Here is a 20,381-nt window from a genome sequence, read left to right as displayed (position 1 = left end):
AGCAGCGATTTTTGGCATGAAAATCACCGCTAAAGAAAGCTAAAATAACAAATCAAAGAATTGCATAAACTCTGTGTCCATGTACTGCTAAAAATCGCCAAGGGGGCACCATCAAATATAGTTTTATCAGATATTCTAATCCTATAGAGATATTCCACCAACACCGTTAAGTTAATACTTTTACATTATAGCAATTGCGGCTTTTTTTTTCTTCATATTTCATTTGATGCAAGCTGTTGCTAATTTGATGCGACTTCCTCATTGGTGATAATTGTCTTTATAACTGTCATTCATAAAACTGCATTTTTCATCTGACCAGTTTTTTTTTTTTTTTTTATTATTCCAGTGGATTCCACTGCATGATATTTGATAAAGGATAAAGAATTGACTTTCCTAATAAAATACAGTCAAAAGTCGTTAATCCGGATTCGTCGGGACTTCGGCGATTCCAGATTATAGATCATCAGTTTAAATCTGGTAAGATGGCATGCAGAAATTACAAAATTAAAAATATGAAACCGTAATTTATGAAATAAAGAGCAATTATGATCTAAAGGGTATCAAAATTTACAAAAAAAAAAAAAAAAAAAAAAAAAAACTTAATATTTATTTGTTTACTTTATTAAACATTTCTTTCAACGTGCGCATGCGTAAAGCATACATTACACATAGTCGAAATTAGAAAATTGCAACCAGAAAACTATTTGACGTATACTCGTGATATTTATAATGACGAGGAATTTGATTTAAATCGTATCAAAGACGGAATACATCGAGATAAAATACTACATTTAGTAAGGAATTATAAGCTGAATAAAATAAAAACATCTGCCCTGAAGATAAGGATAGTGCTAACAGATCAACTTCCAGATCATTGTGCGCCGCAATGCCCCCCCTTCAGAGCAGCGTGAAATTGATAAACAGATTCCGGAATAGTTAAGAAACAAAGGATATGCCTTTATCCATTTTTTGCAGCAATTCCACTTTTTGATTAATGGACTTCGAAACATACGCTTTGTAGATACTTTACATATTAGTAAATATATATCGGAAATTCTATTTGACATAATCGAAAGTTCAAGCTTACTTTTATAAAATTGCTCTAACAGTCTGCAAAAAATAATAAGCTGGATCCAATTCGAAGATTAAGGAACAATGCACTCTGCAACATTAACTGAATTAGATAATTTTAGCTTAGCTTAAACGCGCATGCGTAAACGTTTCTGCGCATGCGCACAGGCAAATTCGCAGCCATAAAGGTCTTGCGCGCACGCGTAAACGTGACGCATGCACAGAAAGTTTGTAGCTTTGAGGTCCGGATTATGGATGTCCGAATTAACGACTTTTGACTGTATTTTTAAATCTATCGCTCTTTTTATATGAAAAATTAAGCAGATGAGAGACTTCTAAAGCCATCATGAAAAAAGTATAGGACTAAGGCTTGGCATAAACAAAAACTGTTGCTAAAATGTACAATTTAGCACCAATAATGGGTACATGTATGTCAATCATAAAATCTTTGCCTTAGTTTTATGTAAACCCAATGAAATCTTAATGAACCAGTTTAGTTTTTGTAAAGAAGGATGTAAGTAAATTGCTATTTAATCTCTTTTCCTTTTGCATTTTGAGAAAATTTCTAAACTCTGATACTTGTCCAAAAGAGAACAGCATGCAGTAGAGTACATACAAAAGTGTGGAATCATGACATTAAGAAAAGTTTGTATTAATGGGCACAATATGTGACTGCAAATTTGGTGGGATTTTTGTCAACTGTCATGGTTAATGCGATTTCATAATCGAATAAGATGTTTTTCTTTTGTATGTTTAAGGTCTGTGAAAATATATTGATCTTTATTTCTGACATGCAATTTTTTCTGGTTCTACTACAGTCAAAAGTCTTTAATCCAAACTCGTCGGGACTTCGGCGATTCCGGATTATAGATCATCAGTTTAAATCTGGTAAGATGGCATACAGAAATTATAAAATTAAAAATATGAGACCATAATTTATGAAATAAAGAGCAATTATTAAAAGGTATCAAAATTTACAAAAAAAAACTTAATATTTATTTGTTTACTTTATTAAACATTTCTTTCAATGCCTGCATGCATAAAGCTTACATTTAGTCGAAATTAGAAAATTGCAACCAGAAAACTATTTGATGTGTATTCGTGATATTTATAATGACGAGGAACTTGATTTAAACTATATCAAAGACGGAGTACATCGAGATGAAAGTACATTTAGTAAGGAATTATAAGCCGAATAAAATAAAAACATCTGCCCTGAAGATAAGGATAGTGCTGACAGACTTCATTGCGCGCAGCCACATCTCCCCCCTTGCAGAGCAGCGTGAAATTGATAAACAGGTTTCGGAATGGTTAGAGAAACAAAGGATATGCCTTTATCCATTTTTTGCAGCAATTCCAGTTTTTGTTTGATGGACATCGAAACATGCTTTCGCTTTGTAGATCCTTTGTCAGCTCCAGAATCGGAAACTCTTTTTGACATAATCGAAAGTTCAAGCTTACTTTTATAAAATTGCTTTAGCAGTCTGCAAAAAATAATAAGCCGGATCCAATTAGAAGATTAAGGAACAATGCAATCCACAACATTAACTGAAATAGACAATTAGATAATTTTAGCTTAGCTTATACCGTCCGTTATACATTAAACATGCATGCGTAAACATATTATGCGCATGCATAAAGGTATTACACGCATGTGTAAACACATTATGCGTCTAGGCATGCGCAGAAAGTTTGTAGCTTTGAGGTCCGGATTAAAGACTTTTGATTGTATAATATTTAATGTAGTTTTCATAATCAAGCCAAAACTGGTTGTATAATTTGACTGGAAGTTTTTTTTTTTTTTTTTTTTTTTTTTTTAAAGTTTTTTGTCTTTTCTATCAGGAACTAGATTTTTATTACACTCTCCAGAATTTTTACATATCCGGCATTCAACATTTTCCAACCTTTCAAACTTGTAGGGTTTTACTTACATAGAAGTTTAAATCAATGATTTTCAGATCCTACTAGAATAATAAGCAAGTTGTCACTCCAGTCTTAATTAAGGTGACAAAGTCCTATTAAGGTTAAAATAATCTTTTTATTAACTCCTTAAATGTAATAGAAATCATCATTTGTGCTAACAAAACAAAACTATGTCACTTACGGATATTTAAAATAACATAAGGGAAATTCAAGTAATGTACTTGGAGACTACTTCAAGTAATGTACTTGGTCTACTTAAGCTGGCTCAGATATTTAACAGTGCACTTTTAGCGTCAACTAGTAAAATGGCTAAAGCCAGAATAAACACTAACAGAGCTGGTGATAGAATGCAAACTGTAAGCGAGGCTGTCAGAAACTCTAACCCTAAAACATTCAAAACCTATACCTTAAATACTTGCACAACTAATTTGCATTTTAGTGAGAAGTGCACGAAGAAAAAGTAAAGGTTCAAAATATAATAACTGGTTAATTAATATAAAATTCTTACTAGCTTTTACTGTTACAAGCTGAAGATGCCAGAATCGAATTAGAAAAGCAAAATTACATAACTGAATCATTATCATCATAAAGCCATGTAATAAAATAGAACATTCTTGTAGCTTTCAGTAACTTATTTTGCAATTTTAAATAGGTGAAATTTGAGTAATGGTGTAATAAAAAATTTAATAAATGCAATAAAAAATAATAAATAAATGTAATAAAAGAAATGAAGTTAGAAATTAATATTGTTCATCAGTGGGGATGATAAACAGACATGGCCCAGATAGAATAGAAACATTTTATAGAATATTAGATTAAAGTGACCACATTTTCATTGAGACAAAGCGGGGCATATGGAATGAAATGAGAATTATAATGTAGTTATGAAAGCAGACCAATAATTCAAAAAATATGTTTTGTTATATACATTCATATACTTGTCTATAAATATACAAAAATATATTTATTATTAACTGTTGGTAACGATAAAAATATTTGTAAAAAAAAACAATAATTTGAATATTATGTTTTTTAATTAATTTAATATTTTATTTTTTAAAAAATTATGATTTTCTTTCACGGTTATATTTTTCTTATCCGAGTGAATACTTTGCAATAGATTCGGATCATTTACTTAAATGTCGTGAAATTTCTCTCATGAATTGCTCAAATTATATTTTAGGCTTAATATAGATTTTAAAGTTTTAATGAACTGTGTTTTTTTTCAATTGTCCATATTTTATTGATACTAGAAAAAACATGTTCTGCTGCTGCATTTGTTCCTGGAAGGGAGAGCATGTGTTCTACGATTTTCAAAATATTTTCATGAGGAACATTATTCTGTTTAAAATGAAGGAATAGCTCCATTCATTTTTTGTCTGTTTCCACATTTGCAGACAACCAACATTTAATTTTTTTATCAGTAACATATCTTTTTACCAATAACACCTTATCAAAAAGATCGTTTTCGCAAATATTACTTTTCGGAAAATGGTTACTAATATATTAAAAAAATTTCCATATATTCCCGTAAAAATCTCCTTTTTTAATGTCACCCAATGAAAGTTTTTAATATCCTCAAATTGAATTCTTCAAGATATTCCAAGCAGTTATAAAAATTTCTGACTTCTTTCAGAAAATCAGGTCGTTTAATATGGCACCTTGTTCTTCCAACCTAGTGATGTCCTTTCAAATAACTAAAGAAACATAATCATTATAATTCTTTCTTGTAATTTTGTATTTAAATTATTGATTTAATTTGACACTTCCATAATTGAAATTTTGTCCCCTTTAATAATTTTCACAGCATTGTGAAATAATGTAGCTTGGTTGTGGATGAACTGAAGACAAATTTGTGATGTATCATTTTCAAAAAACAGCTGCAATATTCTTGGACGTTTATCTTGTGATAAAAAATGTGATTTTAATGGTTTGTATATTTAAAAAATATTTTCTACAGCTAGTAAAAGAGCTAGCCATCGTGTTTTACTGTAACCAATAATTCTTTTCTATTCAATTTCTGCGCTTTCAAAAAAATCCTGTAAACTTTCGACATGCACAGTATATATATAAAAATACGAATACATTTTTGCAATAATATTTTCAACATCCACTGGAAATAAGTCAGATGCTGTTTGCATAGTATTGTGTAGAATGTGTGCTGCACAACCTACTTGAATAATATTTTGGTTCAAACGTTCGTTAAGTTTCGTAAAAATGTTATAGATGCCTCTACTAGCTTTTCCATCAAAATTTGTGTTAGTGTCAATAATAAAATTATTGCCTCACAATAGCTAATAATTTTATTGTTCAAATTATTGTTTTTTAAAATAGTATTTATTGAATCAAAAATTATTTGTGAAGTTTCACCTGGCAACTGCCCAGATGGAATAATGGTTAGGGAAGCCTGACTGCGATACCGAGGGGCCTAGGTTCGAATCCCGGAGAAGGCACAGTTGTAACTGTCAGTCCCTTCATAGGAGGCAGTGGTGGCCTATCTATTCGGTGTCTCCATAATAAAGAGACCACCACATCTGGCCTTAGTATAGATTAATGGACTCTGTTACAAAACTGTAACTGTTCAAAATCTGCCATTGGAAAAAAAAAAGTTTCACCCGACAATGAAACAAAATCTAATATTCTAATTTTAATTCCTGTTTCTGTATAAAAAATTCTAACAATTGTGGGAAATAATTTTAAAGCTTTGTGGTTGGAAGCATCATAATGTATGGATATAAATGTTCATTTATCTAATTCTCTCTACAAGTGTGAAAACAAATATGGTGAAAAAACATTACAAATAATTGCTTCGGTTTTTGTCCTTGCACGTGCAAATTTTTTGTCATACAATGTTTTGATCATTTGCGATGTGCAATCAATTGGTCTGAAACTTTAATTGTGGTTTATAGTGTGGAAAGCAAATAGCCCTTCAGCTAATGCTAGCTGTTCCTCCGTTAACAATACATATTTCTTGATGAGATGTAACAACTATGATCAAACGCCGCCGAGTAAATCCAGGGCTGTGGAGTCAGGGCCCACCAGCGGCCGAGCGGTAAAGTCGCTGAACACCGGTAGTTCGGTCTGAGGTTCGAATCCCGCGAACGGGCTGGCTGCATGGGCATTTTCGTGGTTTTCCCCATGTGTAACGTATATACGAGCCAGTTTCCCTTAGAAAGTCCTCCACGAAGGCATCCCTCCTCTTAGGCAGATAGCCCTAGTGTGCTTTGCCATAATTAAATACACACACACACAGAATCGGAGTCAGGTAGATTTTAGTGTAAAAGGAGTTCGAGCTGGAGTCGCTAAAAATAGGTCGACTCCAGTTTTCGTTGGACTGTTTGAATTTGAAATGAAATTAAAATGAATTGAAAAAAATTAATGACAAGCTGAGTTATTATTTTTATTTATGAACTGTATACATTAATAGATAGTTATTTTCTATTTTATTGATCTATTAATAAATAAATATAAGGGAGGAGGATGGATGTAATATTTGCCATTAGTGACTAAACTGATTCATTTAATTACAAATCTCACAGGGATTGACAGGAAGTGAGAATGAGATGTTTGTTCTTTCTGAAATGGAGGGTTTATTGAAAAAAAAAAAAAAAAATTTCTTCAATGAAGAAAAGAGAAACTAGTTTGCTAGACAGTGAGATCTTGCTGGGTTCAATATATGTAGATCCGAAACACCAAATTTTCTTGGATGACAAACAAATTAAAAAGGCAAAGAAAGCCATCTATGAACTTTCATTAAGAATGAAATTATTCTCAGAACAATTGGAGAATTCGAATCAGGACACTCAAACTGCAGACATTGCAATTGAGTCCCTATCATCCTTTTCCATTGATGAATTAAATTTTGAGAAATATTTTTGGATAATATTGAAAAGGCTAAGGCAAAGCGAATGAAAATAAAAAACAAAAGCTTTTATATATAAAAATGAAAAAACACAAACAAGATTTCTACACGCCCTTTGAAGAAATAGAGAAATATGATTGTACTTGCAAGACACGTCTTTTAGAACTTAAAAAAATCTATCCTGAAGAGATAAAAGAAGTAGCCTTAACAGTAATATCTCTTCCTCCTACTCAAGTTAGTGTGGAAAGACTCTTCTCAGCTCTGAAGTTTATCAAGTCAGATCAATGGCCCTCCAACAAAGAAAATCTTCCCGAAGCTATACTGTTTCTCAGAAATAACTAATGCCAGTTTTTCCTTTTCATAATAAATGCTAATTAATATGAGTAATTTGCTGTGCCATCAATTTTTTTCTGTGGCATCTATTTCTTCTTTTATATTAAAAAAATAAGCTGTAACCCATGTGCATATGTTTACATATATATATTGTATGATCTTAAATTTACTTAGTTCAATATCAAGTTTTTCTAATCAATATTTCTTTAGTAAATAAATAATTTACATATATATATATGAGGGAGTCATTAAAATTCCAGGAGTCGAAGTTAGTCATTTTTCCTACCAACTCCACAGCCCTGATTAAGTCTAACTCGTTATATCGCCTAATTTAGTTTACACTGCATGCATTTTATGTGTTTTTTTTATTTCTTTATATTCACTATAATAATTTATAAATAATAGGTAATATATTTTTACATTACATTTAAAATAAGAAATGCAGATGTTTTCTAAAATGTGGGACATTTTTAAAAATTGGCGGGACAGTCCTCCAAAAAGCGGGACTGTTTTGCCAAAATCGGGGACTTATGATCACTTTATATTAGATCAATATGCAATTAGACAAAAGGAACATTATGTATCTTCTGAATATATAAAAGCGAACAAATTTGTAATGTAATTCCATAAAAACATTTAAAATTTTTAATGAGACATATTATGAGTTAAATGCATTTTTATTTAAATCAATCAGATTAATAATTAAAAAGTAATATTCTTAAGACATGCATCTATTGCTTTTAAATTGTTTAATTTTTTAATTAATAACAGACAGATTAAATATGAAAAAACAATATCTTACCTTTTTCTGAATGGTAACAAAATCGAATTGAAAAGTGAAACATTGCAACATCGTGTCTCGAGACTAATAGACTCTTTGGGGTAAAAATAGTAGTAATAAATGTAATGAAAGGGGAGGAATTTAGGTAACGATAATAACATGCGATCTAATGTTTTTAGTTACTAGCCCAAAGGGGTAATTTTGTGTTGTTTCACTATAAATAGCATTTTACTTTTTAAATTGTTGCCACCAAATATTAGAACCCTGCATTATATTTAAAGAAACTAAATAATGAAAAATCTGCATGAATGTATGCGTGTTTCTCGCATTGTGAAAAAACAATTGTACCTAGATATCAAATTTTTAATGATGTCCTCCACTCGAATATGGGCATCTGGAAGCCCAGATTTGGAATTTGTTTTATTATCTACTTCTTATTTTGTAAAGCTTTAACAAATTTTTGATTAATAAACTGAATAATTTCAAAGCGAGCAATGGCAACACTGTATAGGGGGTAAAACATTTTTATCTCCAGTGTATGAGACTGTGTATTAGAAATCTAAAGGTATGCTCTTTTTAAATTATTTCATGATATTGCTGTTAAATTGAATTTTATCGTTTGTATGGAAAACATGATATTTAATAAATAAATGCCCCTTTGAGTATAATTGGTATCTTTCAGAGATGGTCACCAGGATTTTTTTCTTAATGTCTATTTTTTTATTTCATAATGAGGACAGATTAAATACAATGAATTTTTTATCTCAATAGGTAATTCATATTAAATATGGATTCCAAGAGGAAAGCAATGTTTGGAAGCCAGGATCATCCTAGAAAAGTCCAAAAGAAAAACTCAAATGATGAAGAATTTGAAAGAAGTAACTTTGAAGAAGAATTGGCTCTTATGGATGAAATGGAGGATGAATTCAGATCACAATCATTAGAAGCTCAAGAATGTTCTGGTGAGTAATTATTAGACAATGTATTACATGAATTAAGAGGTTTTGGGGGAAAGATTTTGCACCATATTATATTAACATATGATATTCCAGATACCATTTTACTCTTAAATTTAGGAATATTTTTTGGCAAATAAAAACCTATAATTAACCATCTATTACAGGGGTTCCCAAAAGGGTCAGTATTAAACCTTGTGATCATGAAAGTAATATAAGCGAAAAATGCACTAAAATTATTTAATGTATTTTTTAAATCAGTAGTATATATTTTTAATGTATAAATTTTTCCAGCAATGACTGGAATGTAAAAAAGTAAATTGGAAGACTACAATAAAAAATATTAAATATGCAAAACTGGACTAAAAATCAAGAAACGGGATGAAAATTTTTAGACAATGTGATCTAACGTTTAAGTGATTTTATGCTAAATATTAAAAATATTGAATTCATACATTGAGCACAGCCATCATGTTAGCTAAAAGTTAAATTGTTTACAATTAGAGTAAATGAAATTGTTTATATTTGTAAAATTAAAAATATTTATTGCAAATAATAAAGCATGAATAGATTCTTCATCAAACTGTTATCTTTAATATGTGTAATTCATTGTATTACGTTACTGTTATATTCTGTATTTTATAACAAGGAATGTGAGGGGGTTGAACAAACCCATATCTTTTAAAGCAGTTGATATAAGAAAAAGGTTGGGAATCCCTGTACTGTTGTATGTTCTATGTTTCATCATCTGAGTATTTGCCCATTGTGTCTTTTCTGACATGTACAATCTTCTCTTATGGAACTTAAGAGTGAACCTTTCCTATGATAAGCATTCATGGGAATCCAAATGATTTTGGTCTTTTTAGGAGTTAAAAAAATGGTTCATTAATTAAGTAAATCAAATGTAATGTATATTTAAAATGACGCTTTCTTATTATTACAGTATCTGCCATTTAAATAGCTCCAAGAGCTCTTTTGTTCATGACTGTGTCTGTTGAGTGGGGTTGCTGCTTCATTACAATTCATTAAAAACATGCTTCTTTTAACAGTTTTTGGTACTATTCCGTTTTGAGAACCGAAAAAAATCGCCAAACTGTTGTTGATGCCAGTGCTGCCAAAAATAATTGCGGCAACCCTAATGCAAGAAAGGAAGTATAATAGTAAATAACTATCTAAAGATTATTGTTTTAATTTATATGAAAGGTTAATTTCACATAATGTTTTTTTATTATTATTCATATAAAAAAGGCTAAACACAACTGAATTGAAGCGTAAGAGTAAATAACTATTTCAGATCATTGTTTCATAAGAATAAATTGAATTTAATTTAAAAAATTAAATTTAAATACAAAGTTAATTAAATATTCTTTGCGCCATTGCTGCAAGGAATAAAATTTTAATTTAAACAAATTTAAATTTAATTTTTAACAAACACGTATAAAAGTAAAAAAAGCAAATTTAAATCCTAAAAAAAAGCTAAAATAATTTTTAAAAAAATGTTCAAACATATAAAAGATTTAATTCTCGAACTAATCTACAATATCATTTAAATTCAGAAGCATAAGCAAATCAAGTGCAAAATCAATCCATGAAAATAAATTCACTAATTTAGCAAATTAAAATTAAACTAAATAATTTTTTTAAAAATGCATAAGTGAATGACCGTTGAGTAGGCAGGAGACAGACTTATCAAGGGAAAGTTGCCTCCAAACCTAACTCTCCAATCATTCAATTCGTGTTTCGTCATTCATGCAGGCAAGGGTAAAAGTCAAAACCAAAAGTAATACCAATAAAGTGGTACCCTTAGAAATTAACATTTAAGAATTAAGTTTAAGAATAAAGTTCTAAAAGGAAAATACTAATGAAGTCTTTTGAGAAACAAGCAAGTGAAGTCAAAAATTAAATTAAACTTTTTTTTTAAATTTAAATTTAAAAAAAAAAAAGTTTAATTTAACCCGGATTATCCATTATTGATTTTGTTTTCGAATAGAGCCTCTTTTATAGGGGATGGTGTTCTAAACCAACAACATGCATGTGTGGATGCATGAAAACCCAAGGTGTACACCTGGCAACAGAAGTCAACAATATCGCACCATAAATGTTTGGGCTAGTATTATCAGTGACATCTTAATTGGCCCTCACCTACTACCTCGATTCCCCGACGCGGAAAGCCTATCGTACTTTTTTAGGAAAAGTATTGTAGGACCTGATAGCTGATGTTCCAGCAGCTATATGGCGAAACATCTGATTTCAGCATGATGGAGCACTTGCACATTTTAGCAACACCTGTGCAGAAGTACTACAACAAACATATCCTAATTGCTGAATTGGCAGAGGTGGACCTGTCACATGGCCACCGTGATCCCCCACCTGACTTCTCTGAATTTTTACCTGTGAAGATATATGAAGTCTGTGGTGTATGAGACGACCGCAACATCTGATATGGATCTTGTCGCCAGAATCGTAGAAGCGGCAGCACGTGTCCATGACACACCAACCCATTTTGAACGGATGTATCAATTCATGCGTCAATGGTTTAAATGCATAGGGGTGAATGGAAGAAATTTTAACACCTTCTGTAATGTAACCATGTTCTTTAATAAAAGTCATATTAACACCTCTTTTGACATGCTTTCTTTCTTCCCCTCTTTTGACATGCTTTCTTTCTTCCCCTCTTTTGACATGCTTTCTTTCTTCCCCTCTTTTGCCTGCGAACATTGCCTACTAGCAGTCGCTGTTCTGATTTTCGGACACAAGTGCCTATGTAAATCTTGTTTGCCATAGCATGACATACCCGCATGTTAAGTTTGGCAATGGTCTTTTGAGACACCCTGTACACTGTTTGGCTATGAGAAGAAGCCGTTTGAGTCATATGGTTTCAAACAATACGATTTAGCTATGCTGAGTAGTAATATTTCCATCATAACAGTCATCGTGGCTTTTTGATTGGGTCATTGTTACATAGTTTGCTTTTTGTTTAGATATTAGAGTTTGAAGTTGAGAATAAAGTTTCTGTTCTTATTGTTGGCTTTAGGTTTCCCTTATGCAAATTTTTATCGGAGGTAAATCGGCGATAGGCTAACATGGTTGCTACTGATTGACTGATTACGTCAAGATCGGCCGAGTATTATATATATATATGTACGCCCGTATCGGCGAATGTTTTGGTATTATGAGTTAGCATTATGCTAGTTTTCTTTCGCTCAAATGGTTTTAAATGTAAAGGCTACAGTTTTAGCATCTTTTATTTTAATTTACAGAATAAAGCATGGATTTTATTTAGATTAGTCTTAGCTTTATTGAAGGGAAGCAAAATATGCTTTGCCTTTACCGCCACTGCCATCAGGGTTATGGGCCCAGCGCCAACAGCTAATCGGTCATGCAGTTCAACTCAGCATTGAAGGAATGTAGGTGAAGAGGTCCGTTATCCATGAAAAGAAGTTGACCGGTCTTAGAAGTTTGTTCAAGTTGTTGTGCTCACACTTAATTTAAGATGTCATTACTACCTGAAGGTTTTGAGCTGTTAAACCATGACAACTGGGATCGATGGAAAGTCGATATGAAAATGCTGTTACTGGATAGAAATTGTTGGAGCTTCATAGAAGACAAAGAAGAAGAATTAGATAAAAGTGCCACAAAACGTGAAAAGCAGGAATTCACACTGAGAGAGAATTAAGCCTTCACTACATTAAATTATGGAATTAAAACTGAGTTCAGGCCGCTGATACAAGAATATTCAAGTGGTAAAGAAGCATGGGAAGTTCTACAGAAGCAATTCGAACCCAAAACAAGAGCAAGGATAATTCAGTTACTGGATGAATTTTTTAGTATTAGATATACGCCAAATGAAGAAATAGGATTATTCATCGCGAGGATAAGAATGACTGCAAAGAAGTTGGCTGAAGCTGGTCACAACTTGGCAGATCTTTTTAAAGAATTTCAGGCAATAAGGAGATTACCCCAGGAATACTCCGGCATTGTACAGTTGATCTATAGGTGGAAGGACGAAGATTTTATGCTGGAAAGAATTGCTGAAGAACTGGTAATAGAAGAAAGCTAACTTTGGCAGGTAAATGCCGATTTAGAACACAGCAAGGTAAGCGTGTTTAATACTATTAGTTCAAATGCAGGGAAAGATAGAGTTGAAAATAAAACTAAATCTAAGGAAAAAAATGGGGAATATGAGAATAGGACCTTGTTTCAGATGTCATAAATTTGGACACTTAATCGCCCAATGTAAAGAAAATGTAAGTAAAAATCAGAAGTTTAAAATAGATGATAAAAATGGACAGTTTAAAGATAAAGAATTAATGTTAGTAGAAAATTATGTAACAACTACAGATAAAAGAGGTAATGATGATAAATTTAATTGGGTTGTAGATACTGCAGCTACAATTCATTTCTGTAATAATAGAAATTTAATGACAAATTTTGAAGAAATAAAACGATATACGTATGTCTTTAGCTGTAGGAAATTGTGAAAGTAAAGTACTAGGAAAGGGTACCGTCAAATTTGCAGTAAAAGTAGGCAATCGAATAAATTGGATTGAGTTAGATAATGTGTTACATAATCCAAATCTAAGAAGAAATTTACTATCAGGGAGCAAGGTTAGAAAAGGCAGGTGCTCATTTTGTGATTTCAAAAGGGAAGTTGTGGATATACTTTAATAATTGGGATAGATTATGCTACGCTAGACGATATGACGGACTTTATCACGTAAAACCATTTAGATATGCAACAGATAAAAAACAAGCTGGTTACGGTACAGAAATTGGAAAGTTAAATAAAGTAGACGATGTGACGCTATGGCATCAGAGATTTTGCGACGTAAATTTTGATTATATTAAGAATACTAGTAAGAATCAAAGCATGAAAGGGTTACTAGAAATTGGAAAACCAATGGAGAGGTGTGAACCGTGTATTATTGTTAAATCTAGTAGAATAACTTTTAAAACTGTTCCGAAGAGATCGGATAAACCTTTGCAGTTGGTTTATTTAGACGTTTGTAGCCCACTCCCAGTTCCATCTAAGGGTGGGAGAAAATATTTCCTCACTGTTATGGATGACTATAGTAGATTAGGAACAGTGTATTGTATGAAAAAAAAATGAATTGTTCTACAACTTTAAGAATTATCATAGGCAAATGAAAAGACTGACGAATAGAAAATTAATAAGTATACGCACCGATAACGGTGGGGATTTCTGTAACAGGCAATTCGAAGGGTACTTAGCCGAAAATGGAATTAGTGTTGAATGCACAAATGCGTACATTCCAGAAGAGAATGGTGTGTGTGAACGTTTTAACTGAATGGCATTAGACGCAGTTAAAGCTATGCTTAATGACGATAAAATGGGAAAAGAATGGTGGGCAGAAGCTCTTGGCTGTTTCGTACATACGTGGTACAGAGTATGTCATAAAAGCAACCGAACCCCTTATGAAGTGTTCCTAAATAGAAAACCCAGTGTTGTTTATTTTAAAATATTTGGTTTTAAAGCCTATGTTGGCGTGCCAAAACAGATTAGAAATAAATTACAAATGAGGTGCAAAGAAGGAATCATGGTAGGATATGCTAAGGAAACTAGGGGTTATAGGATATGGCTACCAGCAGAATGCAGATTAATAGAAACCTGTAATGTGAAGTTCGATGAAAAACTGAATGCTGCAAATGGCATCCTGGAACAAAAATAAAAAATTAAGTTTAAAAGACTAGAGCAATCTGAGCTATTAGCAAAATCAGATGAAGAACAGGAAACTTCTAGAGAAGAAATAAAGTTGTCAGATGACAAATCTACTCCAAAAGAAGTATCAGACCTAAACTGGCAAAGAAAAGCAGTTAAAAGGCCAGACGGAATGCGTACAGACATATATTATTATGTAGAGGGAACAGATACCCATTTTAGATCCTATAATGATATTGAAATGTATTGTGCGGCAAGAAATATTAAATTTGAAAAAGATAAGTTTGATTTTAGTGGAAAAAACGAATACTCGGGGAAAGTTCATTTTGTAGAACAGGAGACTAGCTTCATGTCTGAAGAGGCAAATTCTGTAGAAATTGTTATCCCACAAAATTTTAAAGAAGCACTAAAATCAGTAAATACCAAAGGATGGGATAAAGCAATGAAAGAAAAAATTGACGCAATAAAGAAAAGAAAGGTTTGGGAATTGGTCGAAAAGCCAGAAAATAAAACTATGATAGAAAACAAATGGATCTATACGCTAAAAAAAAATGAAAAGAATCAAGTGGTTAGATACAAAGCACGTTTAGTAGCACAGAGATTCAGGCAGAAAAGAGGTGAAGATTTTGATGACGTTTTACAATCCTGTAGTAAATTTTTCAATCATAAGAATATTTTTCACTATCCTGGTATATTTATATGAATGGACTAATTGTCAGTTCGATGTAAAGAACGCATATTTATATGCAAACCTAAATGAGAAAGTATATATATCGACGAATGTTTTGGTATTATGAGTTAGCATTATGCTAGCTTTCTTTCGCTGAAATGGTTTGAAATGTAAAGGCTACAGTATTAGTATCTTTTATTTTAATTTACGGAATAAAGCATGAATTTTATTTAGATTAGTCTTAGCTTTATTGAAGGGAAACAAAATATGCTTTGCCTTTACCGCCACTGCCAACACTTATTAGGTTTTTCATTAAGCACATTCCAGTTTTTAATAGATTTCCTTCATTTTCAGGTGGTAGGCAAGATAGGAGGAATATTACCTCCTTACTTTATTCATATAATTTTTCTCATAGATAACCAATTGCAGCAGTGTTTTCTTCTGTTCCTGCTGAGGAGTGATACATAGCTTTTCAGATGCTGACCTTTCACAAAAAACTCTAGCTCTTTATGGACCACTTTACATTCTGTTGAATGGGTTGTTTTCTACCTTTTCCATACATTTTTTCGAAGAATTTTTCAGTGCTTAAATAAGAATAACTGTTAGGAATTCACTGAATTAAAAAATTAAAACACACTTTAAACACAAAATTTAGCTATGATTCTGAATTTCAATAGACTGCTCTTGTAAATGGCAAAAAGGCGATCAAAGGAGACAAAAGAATTGTTTGTTTGGCTTTGGCAAAAAGGTAGATCACTAAGCATCATCTGCATTTAGCATTCCTAATCTAATAGTCTAGTGAACACTTCCGCCTTATACCAACTTACCGCATTTGGCCATTATAGCAGGAAAATTATGTATAAAAAAAAATGGAATTATCCCTAAATGCAACTATTGATGTAATTAATTATCTCAGAAGTGCACATGTCTGCTATGCAAAAGGAAGAACGTAAAAGTGGGTCACAGGAATTGTATTGTTAAAATGTATGTAAGGATATCAAAATATGCATTTCTTTCCAGAGTCACCAACATGCTCATAACTTTTTGGTGAGGGGTGGGGATAATCAGAAAATACTTCATTTTCTTTGGCATGTGTTGTTATAAAATACTTTTTTACTTTTTATAGCTGAAGATATTGAATCAGAAACATCCAACGTGAAGTGGACGCGACCCCAACCTCCTGCTTTAAATCCAAGTGAAGATCCTGTTATATTCCAGCAACTGGATCTTGATTATTATGTAGGGCAACCTGTGCCAGGTATGCCAGGTTGTAATGTTGGACCTGTTCCAATTGTAAGGATGTTTGGTGTTACTATGACAGGAAACAGTGTTTTGTGCCATGTTCATGGATTCTTGCCTTATTTCTTTATTCCTGCTCCTCCAGATTTTCAGAAAGCTGACTGCGCTTTATTCAGAGTAAGTTAATTTGATATTGTCATAATTGTTAAAATAAAAGTAGCATTAGTTATGTTATTTGTATTGCTTTGAAAGAAATGTTTATACAATAGACGTCGCTTGATGTGATCGCAGTGTTTGTATACGAAAACAAGGAAAATACATCTCTTATTGTGATCAATAATTGTTAATATGATAAAAGTACTATAGAATAATTTTTTTTTTTTTTTTAACTGAAATAAATTCACCAAATAAGGTCAAAATAGATTATAAAAATTGGCAGGTGACAGAGAAATATTGCCAAGTAAGGGATTAAGATGCCAAACCTCTTGGTTTCGATTTTAGTTAACTATTTACAATTAAATAAAAGCTCAGACTTAATTTTGCATTGATTTTGTTTTCTGTAGGAGGGGAGGCTCTGAAAACACCTATGCCAAACTAAGATTGCTCTCCTTTTTTTTTTTTTTTTTTTTTTTCTCTAATTTATAGACTAGCATGTTCTCTTCTGTCTGAATTTTAAGACTAGGGGTACAGCATTGGCTAAATAATTTCCAAAAGTATTCTAAAAAGTTCATATATGAACATTTTCATCAGAGACGTTATGAACTTTTTTTTTATATATATATTTTCTATTCAAGGTGCTGTGAAAGTACCTATTTATATGCTTCTAGTTTTATTTATTAAGTTCCATTGGAATGAAATAAACTGGGTGTTTTAAAACAGTTCATTAGACTTTGTAATTAAACATGTAAAATTATTGATAGATACATATTATCCATCAACCATGAAATTTGGTGAAGCTATTCTGATGGAACTGGCTCTTCTTTATTACATAAACAATCAGTATTTGTCTCACTTCATAAAATGGCTATAAGCTTATACTTGGTCTGATACTGGAACTTTAATTCTATAACCTTACTAGACAGGTAGTGAGTTATCACTATGTCTAAAATAGCATGGCAAAGACTTTAAAAAGTTGCTGCAAACAACCTTTTTATTAAATTGAACTTTTAACAAACCTTCACGGCTAGTGCTACAGATAACTATGACTTGTGGTGATGCAAATTAAATAATAACAGTCACATAAATTTAAATGTTGATTCAGTAGTATAAGACTATACAGTTAAATAACTAAGGTATATAACTTGGTTGAAATGATTACTGATGCATTAAATTTTAAGTATTGGCTGCAACATCATGCAAAGCCAAGAGCTAGCTAGAGCTAGAGCTCTCTACATTTAGCTAGAGCTTTCAGAATTCTAATAGTACTGCATGAGTGCCGGGAACTCCTTCTCACAAGATCCCAAACTTTCAGCTTAAATACACTAGAAGCTAATTTTTGTTCTGATGAGGAGTACAGAAAGAAGTTAAAAGATCAAAATCATAATAATTGGTTAGCTTAACAAGCCTTACAAGGCTTTCATGATTTTCTATTATTTTGTTAAGCCCACTGATTTTACTGGAAGCTCTGTTTGGAATACTATGAGTACAAACTACCTGCAACTAATTGAGTCTGTCACTGTTTTGTTGTCCATAATTTAACTGACCATATTGTTTCTGTTAACTCTCTAAGGGTTATAGAAGTAAACCTCTGTATAGAAGGATGGCTTTCCAGTTCATTGCATATGAAAATTTCTGCTAATTTCTAATGTATCTGATCTCAGGCTGGATGTATATTGGAAGAAAAGGATTCAAAGTACAAAGTGAGAGGATTGATTGTTTTGGAATTATAATTAAGAAAATACCATTTATTCATGACATTTGATGCTAAGATTCCATGACTTTGAAAATAATCTACTGTTTGCTGTTCTATAGAAGGCAGATCCCAAATTTTTAATCCTCTGCCCTCCAAATGCAAGCAAAAAAGTACACCATTAACAGTTCATTTATATTCTTGTTTATAAAAACAAAATGTGTCTTATTGAGAATCAGTCAGGGTTGCATCTAACAAAAGCAGATGTGTTATTATGAGTGTTTCTACGCTTATTTATAATTAGCCTTAAATCACACTGCTTGGCAAGTGTCCTGTTGATGGGATAATAAGTAAAGCACTAAATTATGCAATTACTGATACTTAATTTGCTAAGTAGTTCTTGTTTGCTGATGGAAATTTTTTATTTTGTTGAAAAAAGCCAGAGAAATTTTAATGTTAGTAGGAACACAAATGTCATTAGACTTTATTATAACTTGTTCATAAATATCAATCTTCTGGACATACCACTTTCAGATAATCAATTAGATATCTTTAGCCAAATTAAGAATGTGCCCTGCCAAATACCACTCTACACTAAAATCTAAAACTGTAAATTTCCTGCATTAGCTTGACAGAAGTATATATGGAGCTATAAATTGAGATTTAGCCACTTTTTGCTTAGAGTGCATGATTGTTAATTGGGAGTTTGGGGTAATTGCTGCTTTCTAATCAGCATGTGGATTTTCTATCTCTATTTCTAATGGATAGTTACTATCCATTAGAAATAGAGATAGAATTTAGATTGATTTCCTCTTTAGGAAACTGCCTGTATCTTCTAAATGGTTCTGGGGGGGGGAAACCCACAGGAAAAAAGCCCACACAGAAATATGCCCACATAGAAAAAAGCTCACATGGAAAAATGCTTACTTAGAAATATCTTTACATGGAAAAAAGGTCACATGTATATATGCTCACATGGAAACAAGCCCACTTATAAATAAAATACGTAGAAATATCCTTACATTAATCAATCTTGAACATCGTACATATACTTGAATTGTTCAAAGAAAAATTATTTGATCATTTGAAAAAATTATTGGCCAAGTGCTCGCATAAACCTTTTCAGGGACGCTATATAAAAGAATGAAATGTGAAAAGTAAAATTTTGCATGTACTATAATATTTTATACTACTGCCCCTGTACGACATTTTTATTCCTGTAACTGTCAACAGTTAATTTTTGTTTTTTTTACTCTATTTTTGCATACTTTTGATATCTATCTCTAGAAATTGGTGTTTGAATGTAGTTATTTACGTTTGGAGCCAAAAAAGTTCTAGAAGACCACAGTTTCCAATCGAAGTGTGGAATCATTATGATGCAGCCTTCGAGAAATCTTCTAAAAGCAAAAATTGTTACGAAAGCTTTCATCAGGTACTAAATTCATTATTTAATTGTATCCATCCCAGTATGTGGTTTTTATTTGACAGATTCAAAAAAGATTTAGCCTGTCAACGTTTATTATTAGCTACTGTAAATACATGGCGTACTGGAGTAAAAAAAAAAAAAGAAAGAAAGAAAGAAAATATGAAAACCTACACTTGGTAATCGTGAATCATGTAAAAACTATGATGAAATCAATGATAAAATTAAATATTTACATATATTAGCTAATATTCAGCACGTTTATGTATTTATAACTTTTTGAAGTATATATTTGTGGTTTATATATAATAAGGTACTTTATGTAATTTAAATAAAATAATTATTTATGTTTGCTTATTCTTCTAATTGTGTATTCTATATATTCTATTATAAAATGTGTAACTTATATTTACTATTATTTTATTTTTTTAACAATTAAAATTGTAATAATTTTTCACTGTATATTCTGTTTCATTTTTCTTCCTTCTTTTCCTAATTCAAAACGGCCCATTTGTTTACCTTATACAGTCAAAATTCGTTAATTCGGACACCCATAATCCGGAATGATCTATAATCCGCACCTTAAAGCTACAA

The 20,381-nt window shown here is 31.6% G+C and overlaps 1 protein-coding gene across 2 annotated transcripts in view; it reads left to right on the top strand.

The window, feature by feature from the left end:
* Positions 1 to 20,381, top strand: part of PolD1 (DNA polymerase delta 1, catalytic subunit) — a 156,046-nt gene that overhangs the window by 2,178 nt on the left and 133,487 nt on the right. For both annotated transcript variants that reach the window (XR_015043066.1, XM_085823925.1), the window contains exons 2-3: positions 8,742 to 8,932; positions 16,403 to 16,692. Coding sequence is in view for 1 of the 2 variants with exons in the window: in XM_085823925.1 (XP_085680051.1) it covers positions 8,758 to 8,932; positions 16,403 to 16,692 (465 nt within the window). In the remaining variant the exon portion in view is untranslated. The remainder of the gene's footprint in view (positions 1 to 8,741; positions 8,933 to 16,402; positions 16,693 to 20,381) is intronic.

The sequence above is a fragment of the Stegodyphus dumicola genome, chromosome 9 (assembly GCF_044657685.1).
Source record: "Stegodyphus dumicola isolate Sdum_Otavi_A_Nest chromosome 9, ASM4465768v1".
Lineage (NCBI taxonomy): Eukaryota > Metazoa > Arthropoda > Arachnida > Araneae > Eresidae > Stegodyphus > Stegodyphus dumicola.
This window is presented reverse-complemented; position numbering and strand designations above follow the sequence as displayed.